The 13,047-nt window shown below is 43.7% G+C and overlaps 1 protein-coding gene across 2 annotated transcripts in view; it reads right to left on the reverse strand.

Annotated features, from left to right (window-relative positions):
- Window positions 1-1,452: 1,452 nt before the first annotated feature.
- The window catches only part of RARS2 (arginyl-tRNA synthetase 2, mitochondrial), a 62,632-nt gene continuing 51,037 nt past the window's right edge, over window positions 1,453-13,047 (reverse strand). For both annotated transcript variants that reach the window (XM_083177107.1, XM_083177108.1), the window contains 4 exons: window positions 10,330-10,425; window positions 8,987-9,061; window positions 1,835-1,898; window positions 1,453-1,575 (listed from right to left, as the gene is read on the reverse strand). In XM_083177107.1, the coding sequence (XP_083033233.1) occupies window positions 1,489-1,575; window positions 1,835-1,898; window positions 8,987-9,061; window positions 10,330-10,425 (322 nt within the window). In that variant the 3' untranslated portion in view covers window positions 1,453-1,488. The remainder of the gene's footprint in view (window positions 1,576-1,834; window positions 1,899-8,986; window positions 9,062-10,329; window positions 10,426-13,047) is intronic.

Raw genomic sequence — 13,047 nt, forward strand, 5'->3', positions numbered from 1 at the left:
GTGGCGTTAAAAATTTGGGGGGACATTTAAGGGTTAATTGTGCCTATTTGGGCTCTGTAGCCCATTTAACATTGATTCCTATGGCCAAATCGTGGGCATTGAGGCATTTTACATAAAAATCGCGGTCAATCAGCCTTTTTAACATTGTTCCCTATGGGAAAATCGCGGTCATCGCGGGCAGCAGATTTTTATGTACCCGCGATTTTTACCCCCGACGCCCGCGATTCCAATCGCTGGCGCCCTTCTAGGTAAAGAGTACCCATTTTACATCTGCCCCCCTGCAGTGCACATGGTTTTTTCCATCTAAGAAGGATTTTGTCAGAAATAGTGAACTAGAATAAGGCCCTTGATATAGACCAGTGGTTCCCAACCTTGTTCCTCAAGTACCCCCAACAGTGCATGTTTTGCAGGTCTCCACACAGAATCACAAGTGCTATAATTAGCTCCACCTGTGGATCTTTTCAAATGTGCTTGAATAATGAGTGCACCTGCCGGGTGACCTGGAAAACATGCACTGTTGGGGGTACTTGAGGACCAGGGTTGGGAACCACTGGTGTAGACAATCTAGCTGGAGTCTGGCTATTGCTCTTTAGTGAGGGTGTAACTTTTGCTTTAATCCGATTTCTGCATATTCTGGATTGTTTTTTCTCCACAGTTTCATACAATGTCACAAGCGGTTTCTAAAGGTGCCCATACACAGGTCCGATATCAACTTATCGGACTAATATCGGGTAAAAATAAGAACAAATCGGAGGTGTTTGACATCAGATCCGATCCGTGTACATTGAATTGGAGCCTGGAGATCTTGTGGTTTGTGGGAGAAAAGGAGCGCCAGGATTAAAACCACACAAGCACAGGGACAATATACAAACTCTCCATCAGTGCTGTGAGGCAGTAATGCTAATCATTACACTTGCAAACCTGTCACTGAATGGATTGCTGCTGGGTCAGCATTGCAGGGGCAACTGAATCAGGCCTTTTTTTGTTTTGTACTCATGGAGGTGCATTAGCAGGAAGCTCAGAGGAGAAAAAGGTAAGCCAGCAAATAGGCAAACATCACTGGATCGCTTACAAAATGCCTCTACATCGCTCTGTGGAGAACAGTGGACCTGGCAGATCACTCAGCAGCATATCACTATGCAGTGCTGTGTGTCCAGTAATCTGAGCATTTAGAGAGTAAAGCAGCCAATATTTACCCTGCACAGAAATAAAATAACTCGCCAAAATTGAACTCTCTGCACAGGTTACATCTGCCCCACCTGCAGTGCAGCATGGTTTTGTCCATCTGGAAAAATGAAAGCCTTGCTAACAGCTCTGAATCAGACCCACAGTCCTCAATGATATAACTATGACAGTGCACACTTGGCTGTGGTGAAGATGTAGGCAATTAGATTGTTATGGCGTACAGATCAATTATGGTATACAATATGCCGGTAAGGATAAAGACAAAACTTTCTTACAAATTACGTTTATTACACATTATTCTAGTTACATTTTATCAACAGGTGTTATTCCGAGAAGCTTCATTCCATTGGCTAGAACAATCTGTATGCTGTTGAAAAAGTAGAGTAGAGCCTGTATAAACAATGACAAATGTTAATACTCCTGCCAGTTTGGGAGGACGAGATGTACTGTATCTAACATAAAAGAAAATAATGTAAGTGAATGTAAACAGTCACTTGCACTAAGTAGCCTAACTATGCCACGTTTCATATATTCTGATGTAGACCTAACATGTGCATTGTTAATTCTACTGAACTTCACTAATACAATTTGGGTAAAGGCAGTAAATATAAATGATTCTGAAAATAGATGTTAAACTTATGAGACTTACATGTGTGACTTCTGCTGTGCTTCCTTTAACATGGAGTGAGTGATGTGCAACATTAGCTAAATGGCTGAAAAATAAGAAAAAAGCAATTATGCATAACAAAGATATCAAACAGAAATATCAGATTTTTACCTGATAATGTGTTTTCCTCTACTCCACCATGGCAGCCATCACTTATGGGTTCTTCCCCTATTGGGTAGCTTTGGAAAGGAAAAAAAGACGCCCCTTCTCCATAAAAGGCTCCTCCTCCTTCTCTCTGTGTCTTTCGTTTTCTAGCTCTTAAACACAAATAGTTAATCGCACACAGAAATTATAACATCACTTGGGTCGGGAACTATGCTGCCATGGTGGAGTAGAGGAAAACACATTATCAGGTAAAAATCTGATATTTCCTCTACCTCCCCCATGGCAGCCATCACTTATGGGAAATGCCCCAGCAGTTCAATTCTCACTGGGCTGGGTACATAATCAAATTAATCAATTATAATAACAAAACAAGGATTTTTTTTTTTTTTTTTTTTTATACTACCGCAGATAATACTTTTCTTCCAAATTTGGCATCTGCCGACGACATGACATCTACCCTGTAGTGCCTTGTAAACGTATGCACGGACGACCACCCTGCTGCTTTGCACAGATCTGAAATGGAGGCCGCCCCTTTCTCTGCCCATGAGGTTGCTACTGCCCTCGTGGAATGCGCTTTCAGGCCTTCTGGGGGTACCTGATTGCTTGCCTTGTATGCTTCTGTAATGCAGCTTTTTATCCATCTTGCAATTGTCATCTTGGAAGCTGCCTCACCTTTGTTCTTCCCTTCCGTTAGTACGAACAAATTTTTTGTCTTCCTAACTTTATTTAACCTATCTAGATACACCTTTAACACTCTGACTACATCTAGTTTGTTAAGTCGGTCTTCTTTTACATTTGCGGGCTTCGCACAGAACGAAGGTAGTATTATTTCTTGATTTACATGGAAGTCTGAAACTACCTTGGGTAAGAACATGGGATTTGTCCTCATTACTACCTTGTCTTCGAACATATTCATAAAAGGTTCTTCTGCCCAGAGGGCCTGTAGCTCCGACACCCTTCTGGCGGACGTTATAGCTACCAAAAATGCTGCTTTCCATGACAGAATTTTTAATGGAATTTCCTGAATAGGTTCGAAAGGCTCTTTCGTAAGGGCATTGAGAACTAGATTTAGATCCCATGGAGCTATGGGTTGATGAAACCGTGGCCTTATCTTTTTGGCCGCCTGTATAAATCTTTGAATATACTTGTTGCTAGCGATATTGATGTCTAGCATGGCTGATAGCGCTGATATTTGCACCTTCAGAGTGCTGACTGCCAGTTGTTTCTCCAATCCTTTTTGTAAAAACTCGAGAATAGTGGGTATCTGCTCTGGCAACCTCTTATTTTCCTTACACCAGTGTGTATACTTCAGCCAGACTTTGTAGTAAGATTTGGAAGTAGATGTTTTCCTAGCTTTCAATAAGGTATTCACTACTTGCTCTGAAAACCCTTGGCCTAGCAGCGCCCTGGTTTCAGTAGCCACGCCATCAAGTTCCAATCCTCTGGTTGGTGTTTCTTTACTTTGCCTTGAACCAGCAGGTCTGGTCTCTTTGGGAGTTTCCACGGCCCGTCTAATGCTAGACGTAGAAGCTGCGCAAACCATGCCCTTCTGGGCCAGTATGGTAGGATCGCGATCACGGTTGTCCTTTCCTCCCTTACTTTTCTCAGAAACTTTGGTATTATCGGAAATGGGGGAAACGCATAGGACAGTCCCTTCGGCCAATCCGCCGTCAACGCATCCCACTGCTCCGCCTGTGGGTCTCGGAACCTGGACATATATCTGTTGACTTTCCTGTTCTGAAATGTTGCCATGAGGTCTATCTTTGGATTGCCCCACATCCTTGTCAGTGTCCTGAACACCTCTACATTTAGGCCCCACTCGCCTGGTAGACACATTGTCCTGCTCAAGCCGTCCGCTACTGCATTCTCCTCGCCTGCCAGATATACTGCCCGTATATCCTCCACGTTGTTTTCCGCCCAGGCAAACAGTTTCTCTGCTTCCATCATCATGTGTAGGCTGTGAGTGCCCCCTTGTTTGTTTATATATGATACCACTGCCTGGTTGTCTGACCTGACTACTACTTCCCTGCTGACCAGTTGTGACTGGAAACTTTTGCATGCGCATAGTACCGCTTTCATTTCTCTGAGGTTGGAGTGTTTTCCCCTTTCCTCGAGTAACCATGCTCCTTGGGCTGTCTGATCTTGACACACTGCTCCCCATCCTATCATACTCGCATCCGTGGTCACCACCACCTGAGTCGTCTTGGCGAAGGACCTTCCTCTTGCTAGTCTGCTTCTGTGGGACCACCACCTGATGTCCTCCTTCGCCCTTTTTGTTAACACTATCCTTTGTGATAGGTCTTTGCTGATTCCGTTCCACTGTGATAGGAAGCATCTTTGTAGCTTTCTGGTATGAAACCTCGCCCATTGCACGGTCTCCAGGGCCGACGCCATGAGCCCTAGCATTTTCATGCACCACTCTGCTGACACGACCGATTTCCCTATTGTGGATTCCATCGTCTGCACCATTTTTTGCTGTCTTTCTGGACTTAGACTTACTCTCATATCTTGCGTATCCAGTATCACCCCCAGATATTTTATCCGGTTTGTGGGCTCCAGCTGGCTCTTTTTCTGATTTATCAACCAGCCATGTTCCTTCAGGCACTGCATTGTCCTGCTGGTATGTCTTATGACCAAGTCCCTTGTTTCCGCCATTATCAATAGGTCGTCTAGATATGGCCAGACCATTATCCCCTCTTTCCTGAGGTTCGCCACTACTATGATCAGAACCTTGGTAAACGTCCTGGGGGATGTGGCTAGCCCGAACGGCAGTGCCGTGAACTGATAACTTACTCCTTCGATGTAGAACCTCAAATATTTCTGATGTCCCTTGAATATAGGTACATGCAGGTATGCGTCTTTGAGGTCTATAGAGGTCATGTATGAACCTCCTTTTAAGTCCGGGAGTATACTTCTCACCGACTCCATTTTGAATGACCTTACTTTTAGAAATTGATTCAGTTTCCTTAAGTCCAAAATCGTCCTGTAACCCCCGGACGCTTTTTGGACCACAAAAAAGCGGGAATGCCAACCCATCCCCACTTGATCTCGGGGAGTTCTTATCACTACCCCTTGATCTATCATCTCTTTTAAACTCGTCAGCAAGGCTTCTTTTTCTGATGAGACTCTCGGTATGGGGGATTCTGTAAAAAAATTCCCTGGAATCTTCCCGAACTCCAGTTTGTATCCTGTCCTTACTATCTCGAGGACCCACTTGTCCGTCGTGGACCTCTCCCAGGTGCTTATGTATCTCAGCAGCCTGGCTCCGACCTTCTGATGCTCGGCGTCATTGTGAGCTTTGCCCTGCGGCAAATCTATTTCCTCTCCCCCTTTGGGAGCGAAAATTTGTCCTGGACGCCCAATTACTTCTGCGAAAACCTCTACCTGGTCGGTAGCTTCTCGCCTCTTTATAGTCTTGTGGTTGGTATCTAACCGACCTATTCACTGTTGACCCCTTTACTTTCTCCTGCGGCAGCCAAACAGACTTTCCTCCTGATATCTTTGTTATGATTTGGTCTAACTGTGCTCCAAATAAATAATCTCCTTGAAAGGGGAGTGACAATAACTTCATCTTGGATTGCACGTCTGCGGCCCAGGATTTGAGCCAGAGCGCTCTCCTGACTACCGTAGCTGTAGCATTTGCTCTCGCCGTCAGCCTCATTGCATCCAATGATGCTTCACACAAAAATTCGACGGCCAGCTGTATATTTTGCACTGTTTTCAGCATGTCGGACCTCCTTAGACCATCCATCATATCCGCTTCCAATTGCTGACACCACTCTCGCACTACTCTGGATGTGGTAGCCATAGAGGCCGCCGGCTTCATAGCTGCTCCTAGTGTTAGGTGCTGTTTCCTCAGCCCCAGCTCCACTCTCCTCTCCATCGGATCTTTGAATATGTTCGCGTCCTCGAGAGGCAAGGTCGTCTTCTTTGATATCCTTGCTATCGCTGCGTCGACTTTAGGAACCTCATCCCAAGTGGACGTCTGATCTTTAGGGAATGGATACATCTTCCCTATTTTCGCCGGGACAGTGACCCTCTTATCCGGATGCTTCCACTCATCCGACACCACATCCTTTAATGTCTGAGGTAAAGGGAAAGTCTTCCCCTTCTTTCTTTTATCACGGAACAGAAGCTCCTGGAGTTTCACCTCCTCCTGCGCTTCTTCGATATTCAGGGATTTGTGTATCAATGTTAGTAGGTTTTCTACCATGTCCGCATTGAAATCCGTTTCTGATTTGTCGACAACCAGATCCTCAGCCTCATCTGCTGCTGTATCTGCTATATCATCTCCAGACTCTGCCGATGCTTCGCTTACTCTGGAGCGACTTCTCTTTCCTGTGCTTTTGGCCCTATCTTTTTTGGCCACAAAGGTGTCGGCAAGGGCTGTCTTCAACATGTCGACCAACCCCGTCATCTGTGACAGGGGTAACAATTGTGGGGTCTTGCATTTTTCACATACACTCCCCATGTATTTATCCGGCAGTGTTATGTTGCACATAAGACACTTAGCCGTGTGCATTTTCTTGTGCCTGGATTTCTCTCCTTTTTCCTTGCTGTTGTCAGATCTGTATAATAATACATACTATCAGCCGGATTTTGTCACATGCCCCACCGAAAAAATATATACCTCTACTTCTTGTGGCTTACCCTGACTTTTGAGAGACCTGCCTCCTCTCTTCCTCCATTCTTGTAATGACCCTTCAGGCTGTCTATAAATAATAGCAACCTATCAGGGCACTTGTAATAATACAGCATAACCATTTCAATAGTGGAGCCGTTTGGCACACTTACCGCCTTTTGCTTTTTAAGTCCGGGAGTATATTGCCAAAATATGCTTCCTTGCAGACCGTGGAGCTGACCCCTTCGTTGGTGGTACAGTGTCCCCACACGCTTCCTCCTTTTAAAGGAAGCGTTCTTCCGCGTGTCACCGGCGACCGCGTCATCCGAGGGCGCCGGCGATGCGTCGTGACGTCACCGCGCCAGACGCCGACGCCGGCAATACTCGCGTCAGACGCCGGCGCCAGCCCCTGCCGCGTCAGACGCTGCGTTGCCTCCTGCGCCCATAAGGACGCGCTGACTGGCCGCGCCGCGGCCCGTTTGTCTGCTTGTCACCCGCCGCGGGTGACGACGTCCGCCCGGTCTCACCTGGATTCCGGACAGGAGACCTCCACTCTGCCTCCTTGGACGCCACCGCTTGTTAGCCGCCCAAACCTGAGGACGGCATGCGGCTTCCTGAGGTTTCACCAACTGCCTGGTTACTTTGTTTCCACCTGAACGCTCCAGGCGACGGTGGAAACCAGATCCACTTCACAGGGTAAGCCACTGAAAAAACAAAAACCGTCTGCTACCCTCCTGGGAAAGGAAAAAAAGACACAGAGAGAAGGAGGAGGAGCCTTTTATGGAGAAGGGGCGTCTTTTTTTCCTTTCCAAAGCTACCCAATAGGGGAAGAACCCATAAGTGATGGCTGCCATGGGGGAGGTAGAGGAAACCTGTTGTATAACCTTACTGCAAAACTAAGATGCAGTAATGCTGAAGGGGACAGCCTCAGATCATATACATTGCGTCTTAATTACAAAGTACTGTAGGTCAAGGAAAAAATGTACTAAATGCTGGCATTATTGCAGCATTTACAAAAACACTGTCACAATCCCACAGACAAACCCCACTTAATTGATATTCTGCCAAATTACAAGTATAGAAACCCCATATTTACTAAGACACATGTTTAGAACACACCACAATTCTGCCCAAACAAATGTCCTGCCTCTGATAGGCCAGTGATGACAAGCTCTACTGATGATATCGTTAATGATATTGGCGGTAAACCCCAGTGAGCAATAGAGCAGATACACACTGAATGGTATTGTTTAGTGATGGCACCCAGACCCCCCCCCCCCCCCCCCCCCCCCCGCTAGCATGTCTTGTTGAAGGTTGAGTCAACTTTGGGCATGCAGCAAAGGTGACAGGGTTGGTCTTCAACAATGTGCAGTAGCTTAGTGCATTGTTAATGATATTGCACATACACACTAAGCGATTTTAAAAAGGATAGTGATCACAAATATCAAAAACTGAAATATTCTGAAAAATCATCTAGTGTGTATGGGGCTTTTTGAAACATAAAACATTTAGTTGGATTACTTATGTTTAATATACTACAGATACATTGGGCCTCTTATCTGCCAATCTACTTGCTTAAGGTTGGCAGATTTAAAAGGCTGACATGACAATGATCGTTATTATTTTTTTCTTTTAAAATTTACTCATTAGTTTCATCATTAGAATCCAGGTGGACTATGATTGGAAATAATAGCCTTGCCTTGCCTGAACTGAGACTGCAAGGGTTCACATTTCCATTAATTTGGCTCAGAGATGGTAAAACAAACAAAACAACAACAAAAATACATGTGATTGACCATCCGCATATCGACCTATTGACTGTCTATTGTTTTACTGTAAATCTACTGAATCACACCTTTACAATATACCACCGCTAAATGGCCAGACTTTTTGAATTATTTTCTCCAGTGACATTTCGGACAGTTAAGAAACCTGTTACACAACCGTAACCCATAACAACCAGATGTTTGGTTTAATTTTCTAACCTGTCGAAAAATAACCAGTTGCTTACACAGCATGGAATGTTGCGAACTGTTCACTAGTTTACTATATAATCCCCTATGTGTACATTTCAGAATACTGAACTGATTTTACAAATAACATACTGTAGACAAGATTAATGTTATTAGAAGTGGACAAATTATAAGGTATAAAAATAACCTTAATCTGCACACAATTCATGGTCCACGCTAATGTATTGTGGTTGCTACTTACTAGTGAGAACATATAAATATGTATTTACACAGGTCTAAAACTAACCTACACACATGCAAAAGATCAGAATTAAGCAAAACGTTTGTTGAACTCGCTGATATGGGTGTCCTGTCAATCAAATGAAGGCTGATTACTGGCAGGAACACATGTGCTATTCATTGGCGAGACAATTTAGGATGGAATACAATATTTACCCAAGTGCCAGAAGGTAAGCAACCAAATATCTTGGCTGAAGTTCTTTTAATGTCTTAAATATTACTTCATCGTATCTGTAACAAATGAAAAAGATAACATTATGAAAGGACATCACATGATATATTTGTGTAAATATGTGGCACTACCGACCATTGTAATCCCATTTTAAAACTTAAAAACAACCATATTTCTAGTTTTTCATATTTAAACATAAAACTTGGATGGTGCTTCTTTCCCCATATATCGAGATGCAACCTGCAAAGGTTTATGTGCCTGTTGCACAAATATAAAAGTATACCTTTCTATACAATTAATTTAACAAATGTATGTTGTTATTTTGTTAGTATGTGTTTGTTTACGTACATGGTTTTAGTGCCAATATTGAGTCAGCACCCAGCATGTAATACAGGGTTTAGTGCAGTGGATCTCAACCTCGGTCCTCAGGACCCCACACAGTGCACGTTTTCCAGGTCTCCACACAGAATCACAGGTGAAATAATTAGCTCCACCTGTGATCTTTTAAAATATGTTAGTGAGTAATGAGCGCACCTGCCGGGTGACCTGGAAAACGTACACTGGTGTGGGGTCCCGAGGACTGAGGTTGAGAACCACTGGTTTAGGGGTTACAACTTAAATTGATTGTGCATAATAAAAGAATGATTAAATACATCAATCAGCAAAGAATAGGTCCTGCAAATGTGCAGTGTTCCCACCATCGGACTTGTACGCTAACTATAGGGTTAGCAAACAAGTCTGAATTAGGCCCTTAATTGGTACTTCAGTTAATTAAATTTTCCCCATCTTGCTCAAGCATGGATACCACAAAAACCTGGGGGTAAACGTAATAAGGTGTGAGTTGTCGGAGGTCTGGAATTGCATCCGAGAATGGACATATTTTTATAGCGCCAATCATTAACAAGGCAAAACTAGGTAGTAAAATATATCAATTTTCAGACTAAATCCCAGACCTCCAGCAACTAAGACCCTATTACATTTATCCCCCGGCCTGTTAGTATGCCTTGAGGATAGTGGCTGGGAAATACTGGAATACACCAACAGGTTTGTCAGCTCAGCAGCATTTTTATATAAATACCTATACTTATGCTGCAAAGATTTCCAATCAATACAAACCGAACAAATGACATTGCTTTCAGGGTATATTTTTGAAAATGGATGTAAAAAAATAAAATAAAAATGTTGCCATTATCTACCTTAACCGATCCTTCAGATGTTAGTTTACATGTTCTTTCCACTGCTAGATTCTGATTAGTTGCTATACACCAGTATGCATGAAGTTCCTCCATTCTGCATACTGCTTGTACTTTAGAATGCTAGAAATTACCTGAGAAGATGCTGAAGAGTGGAAATAACAACAGGGTCCTGCAAACAGGCCACACTGAACTCTTCTTGCTCTTTTGTATTCCACAAAGAAATTAAGCTGTTAACAAACAACAGAGATCACGTATTAATTCCCAGATGAGCTGCTGTATTCAGACCGAGAAGTTTTCCAAAAAATAAGCGCCAGTAATGCTTGGCTTCAGTGTATGTTAGTTGCCACTCATGTGGAGAGAGGAAAATCAGTAGCAATCAACCCTTCCTAAGTGTTATATGCGGCCTATACTAAAGAACTTCCAACGTTGGGGAGTTACAATACTAAGGTAACAGTGTGTACACACAGGCAGGAGGGTGGCGATTTTGACTAGGTGATTTTTCTAAGTCAAAATCACAATGTTGCTGCTGGAGATAAGCCAGCTGCCATCCTCAGCAGCAGCTCACGTGTACAGCCGAATAGACATGGCGGTGTCTAGTTAAAATATTCTATATTCATATATGTCTATATGACCGGGCAATAGTGACACTGTGGGGCCGCGCATCGCTATTGCCCACTGTGTACACGGGGGGCGATTCAAGCAATACTTTTAAGCCATTTGGACAACACTAGATTAGAGTATGGCTCCACAGGTCTGAAGAGAAATAACTTCTGTGCCAATGGCACCCAACATTACCAGCTTACACATGTGCACTACTGCTGTGGAGGCCAGAATGGGTTCCTAGGTGCAATTTTAATGAAAATTTTAAAAGTACAGTACATTTTTTTTTTAAATAAGAAAATGCTTTATTTGAGCTATTCCCTGATAGCAGCAGCTGTGCTTTACATGCAATATAGGATATGACTTTACTCAGTAAAGCCCTTGATAAATATCAAAGAGTCCCATCTCAGGCAAAAACCACCTATTTTGCCTAAGTGAAGGCTCTTGTGGCTTCATATATACTGTAGTACATGGAGACAAATTTTATTTTTAAACTGGCAAATAATAAAGAATCCCTTCAACTTAGGTTACCGTTTTCATTTAATATGCAAAACATACCTCCGTCAGTCATAAGGTGCCCATACACGGTGCGTTTTGCAGGTGCAAAGCGCACTCCCGTGCAGTGTGTTGCGCATACTTCAAAAAGTATGTGTTGCGCATACTTTTTAAACTAGCTTCGGATTGCATTGCATCGTATGCAAATCGCATGCGATGGCATTCAAAATGCATGCAATGATCGCACCGTGTATGGGCACCTACATATTTATTGGGGAGGACAGAGAAAGGGTGTCTTTGGTTGCTGCACCAAAAGAGAATTTAATAATAAAACATGACTTTTATTGGTTTCATTAAAATAGTTTCGAAGATATAAAAAAACAAGAAAAACACAGGACAACATTGAGTGATTTAAAAAGGATATAATATATCCTCACCTAGTGGGACCCCAACTTCACACTGTCCCTGAATAATTTTATAATTTTATAAAGCATGGTGGTTGAAATTTAAGAGTGGAAAAGTTATGTCTGGTATTGACAGTTTTACATGTGTATGCTTATCCAGGATGTAACAATTATCAGATACAATGTATATATTCCTGGGGCTCACTATGCAGTAGCGATAAGCGCCTGAACACGGGTGTGATCCCGTTTCAGCGCTACCGCTGGCTGGCTGGAGCCGCTAGTTCCACAGCCTGTGTTCTGACTGCAGAGCTGTGTCTGAGATGTGCCGCCGTGCACTACCTCGCTCTTGCGTGTCAGATCAGACAGGAGTGTACACGGCTCTTGCGCTAGAGTCCATGTCACTGTACTACAGGGAACCGTGTGCTACAGATACCCTGTGTCGCCACCGGCCTAAACAGATCAAAATACAACCATATGGGGGGAAGGGAAGTGGGGTTTAACACACTAGGTGTGCAGTCAAGCGTACGCTTTCGTGAAAGCTTCTTCAGGACCAGGCACACCCTCGCATATCGAAATATTGAATACTAATAGTGCACAAAGAGGGTCCACCCGCATAATAAGTTTGCGATTTCTGTGCGACTGGCACAGCTCTCCCCAATCTCCGCACCTACAGATTTAGCGCCGCTCATCATTGCAGGGGCTGGTGGTGGATTCGCCACGCGCCTGCCCCCAGAAGGGAAGACGCGTGTGCGTCCCCTTACAACGGAGCTCCTCCTGGGTCCCCGCCACCTCGTTGTCGGTCCCAAATGCGTTCCCCCACCTCCCCGCTCCCATCCCTAACCCTGCCTTCCTCCCTGAAGTGGAGACGGGCAGATGTAGCGTCCGCTCGCCAGTGGGGGTGGTCTGACGAGCCCCGGCGCTGGATGAGCAGCGCTACATCTATATATATTTATCAAATCCAAACCCAAAAAGGGGCCTACACACAGGGGCGACACTGTTGAGCGATCTATGTACTGCGCTGCACAGTGATGTTTCAGTGCTGTGTGCTGAGCAATGTAGGGGCATTTTTTAAGCGATTTGGTGAGATCGATTATTAAATGCCCTGAAATAGCCCCATTGTGAAGACCATAAAAGACAAATCTGCATACTCTTCCAAATTTTTTAGGCATAAAATAAACAAAAACACAAAACTAATTAAATTCAGTTATTTTATTCCTTTAATTGATTAAAAGTTTCAATATTCTTGTCAAATTAAATTACATTGTATTAATTAATTTACTTAAAGCAGTCAGTTTCCCAATCACACACATAATGGAATGGTTTCCTTTATGCATAATGCTTAGAATATCT

The sequence above is a fragment of the Crinia signifera genome, chromosome 3 (assembly GCF_055691185.1).
Source record: "Crinia signifera chromosome 3, ASM5569118v1, whole genome shotgun sequence".
In the NCBI taxonomy this organism is placed as follows: domain Eukaryota; kingdom Metazoa; phylum Chordata; class Amphibia; order Anura; family Myobatrachidae; genus Crinia; species Crinia signifera.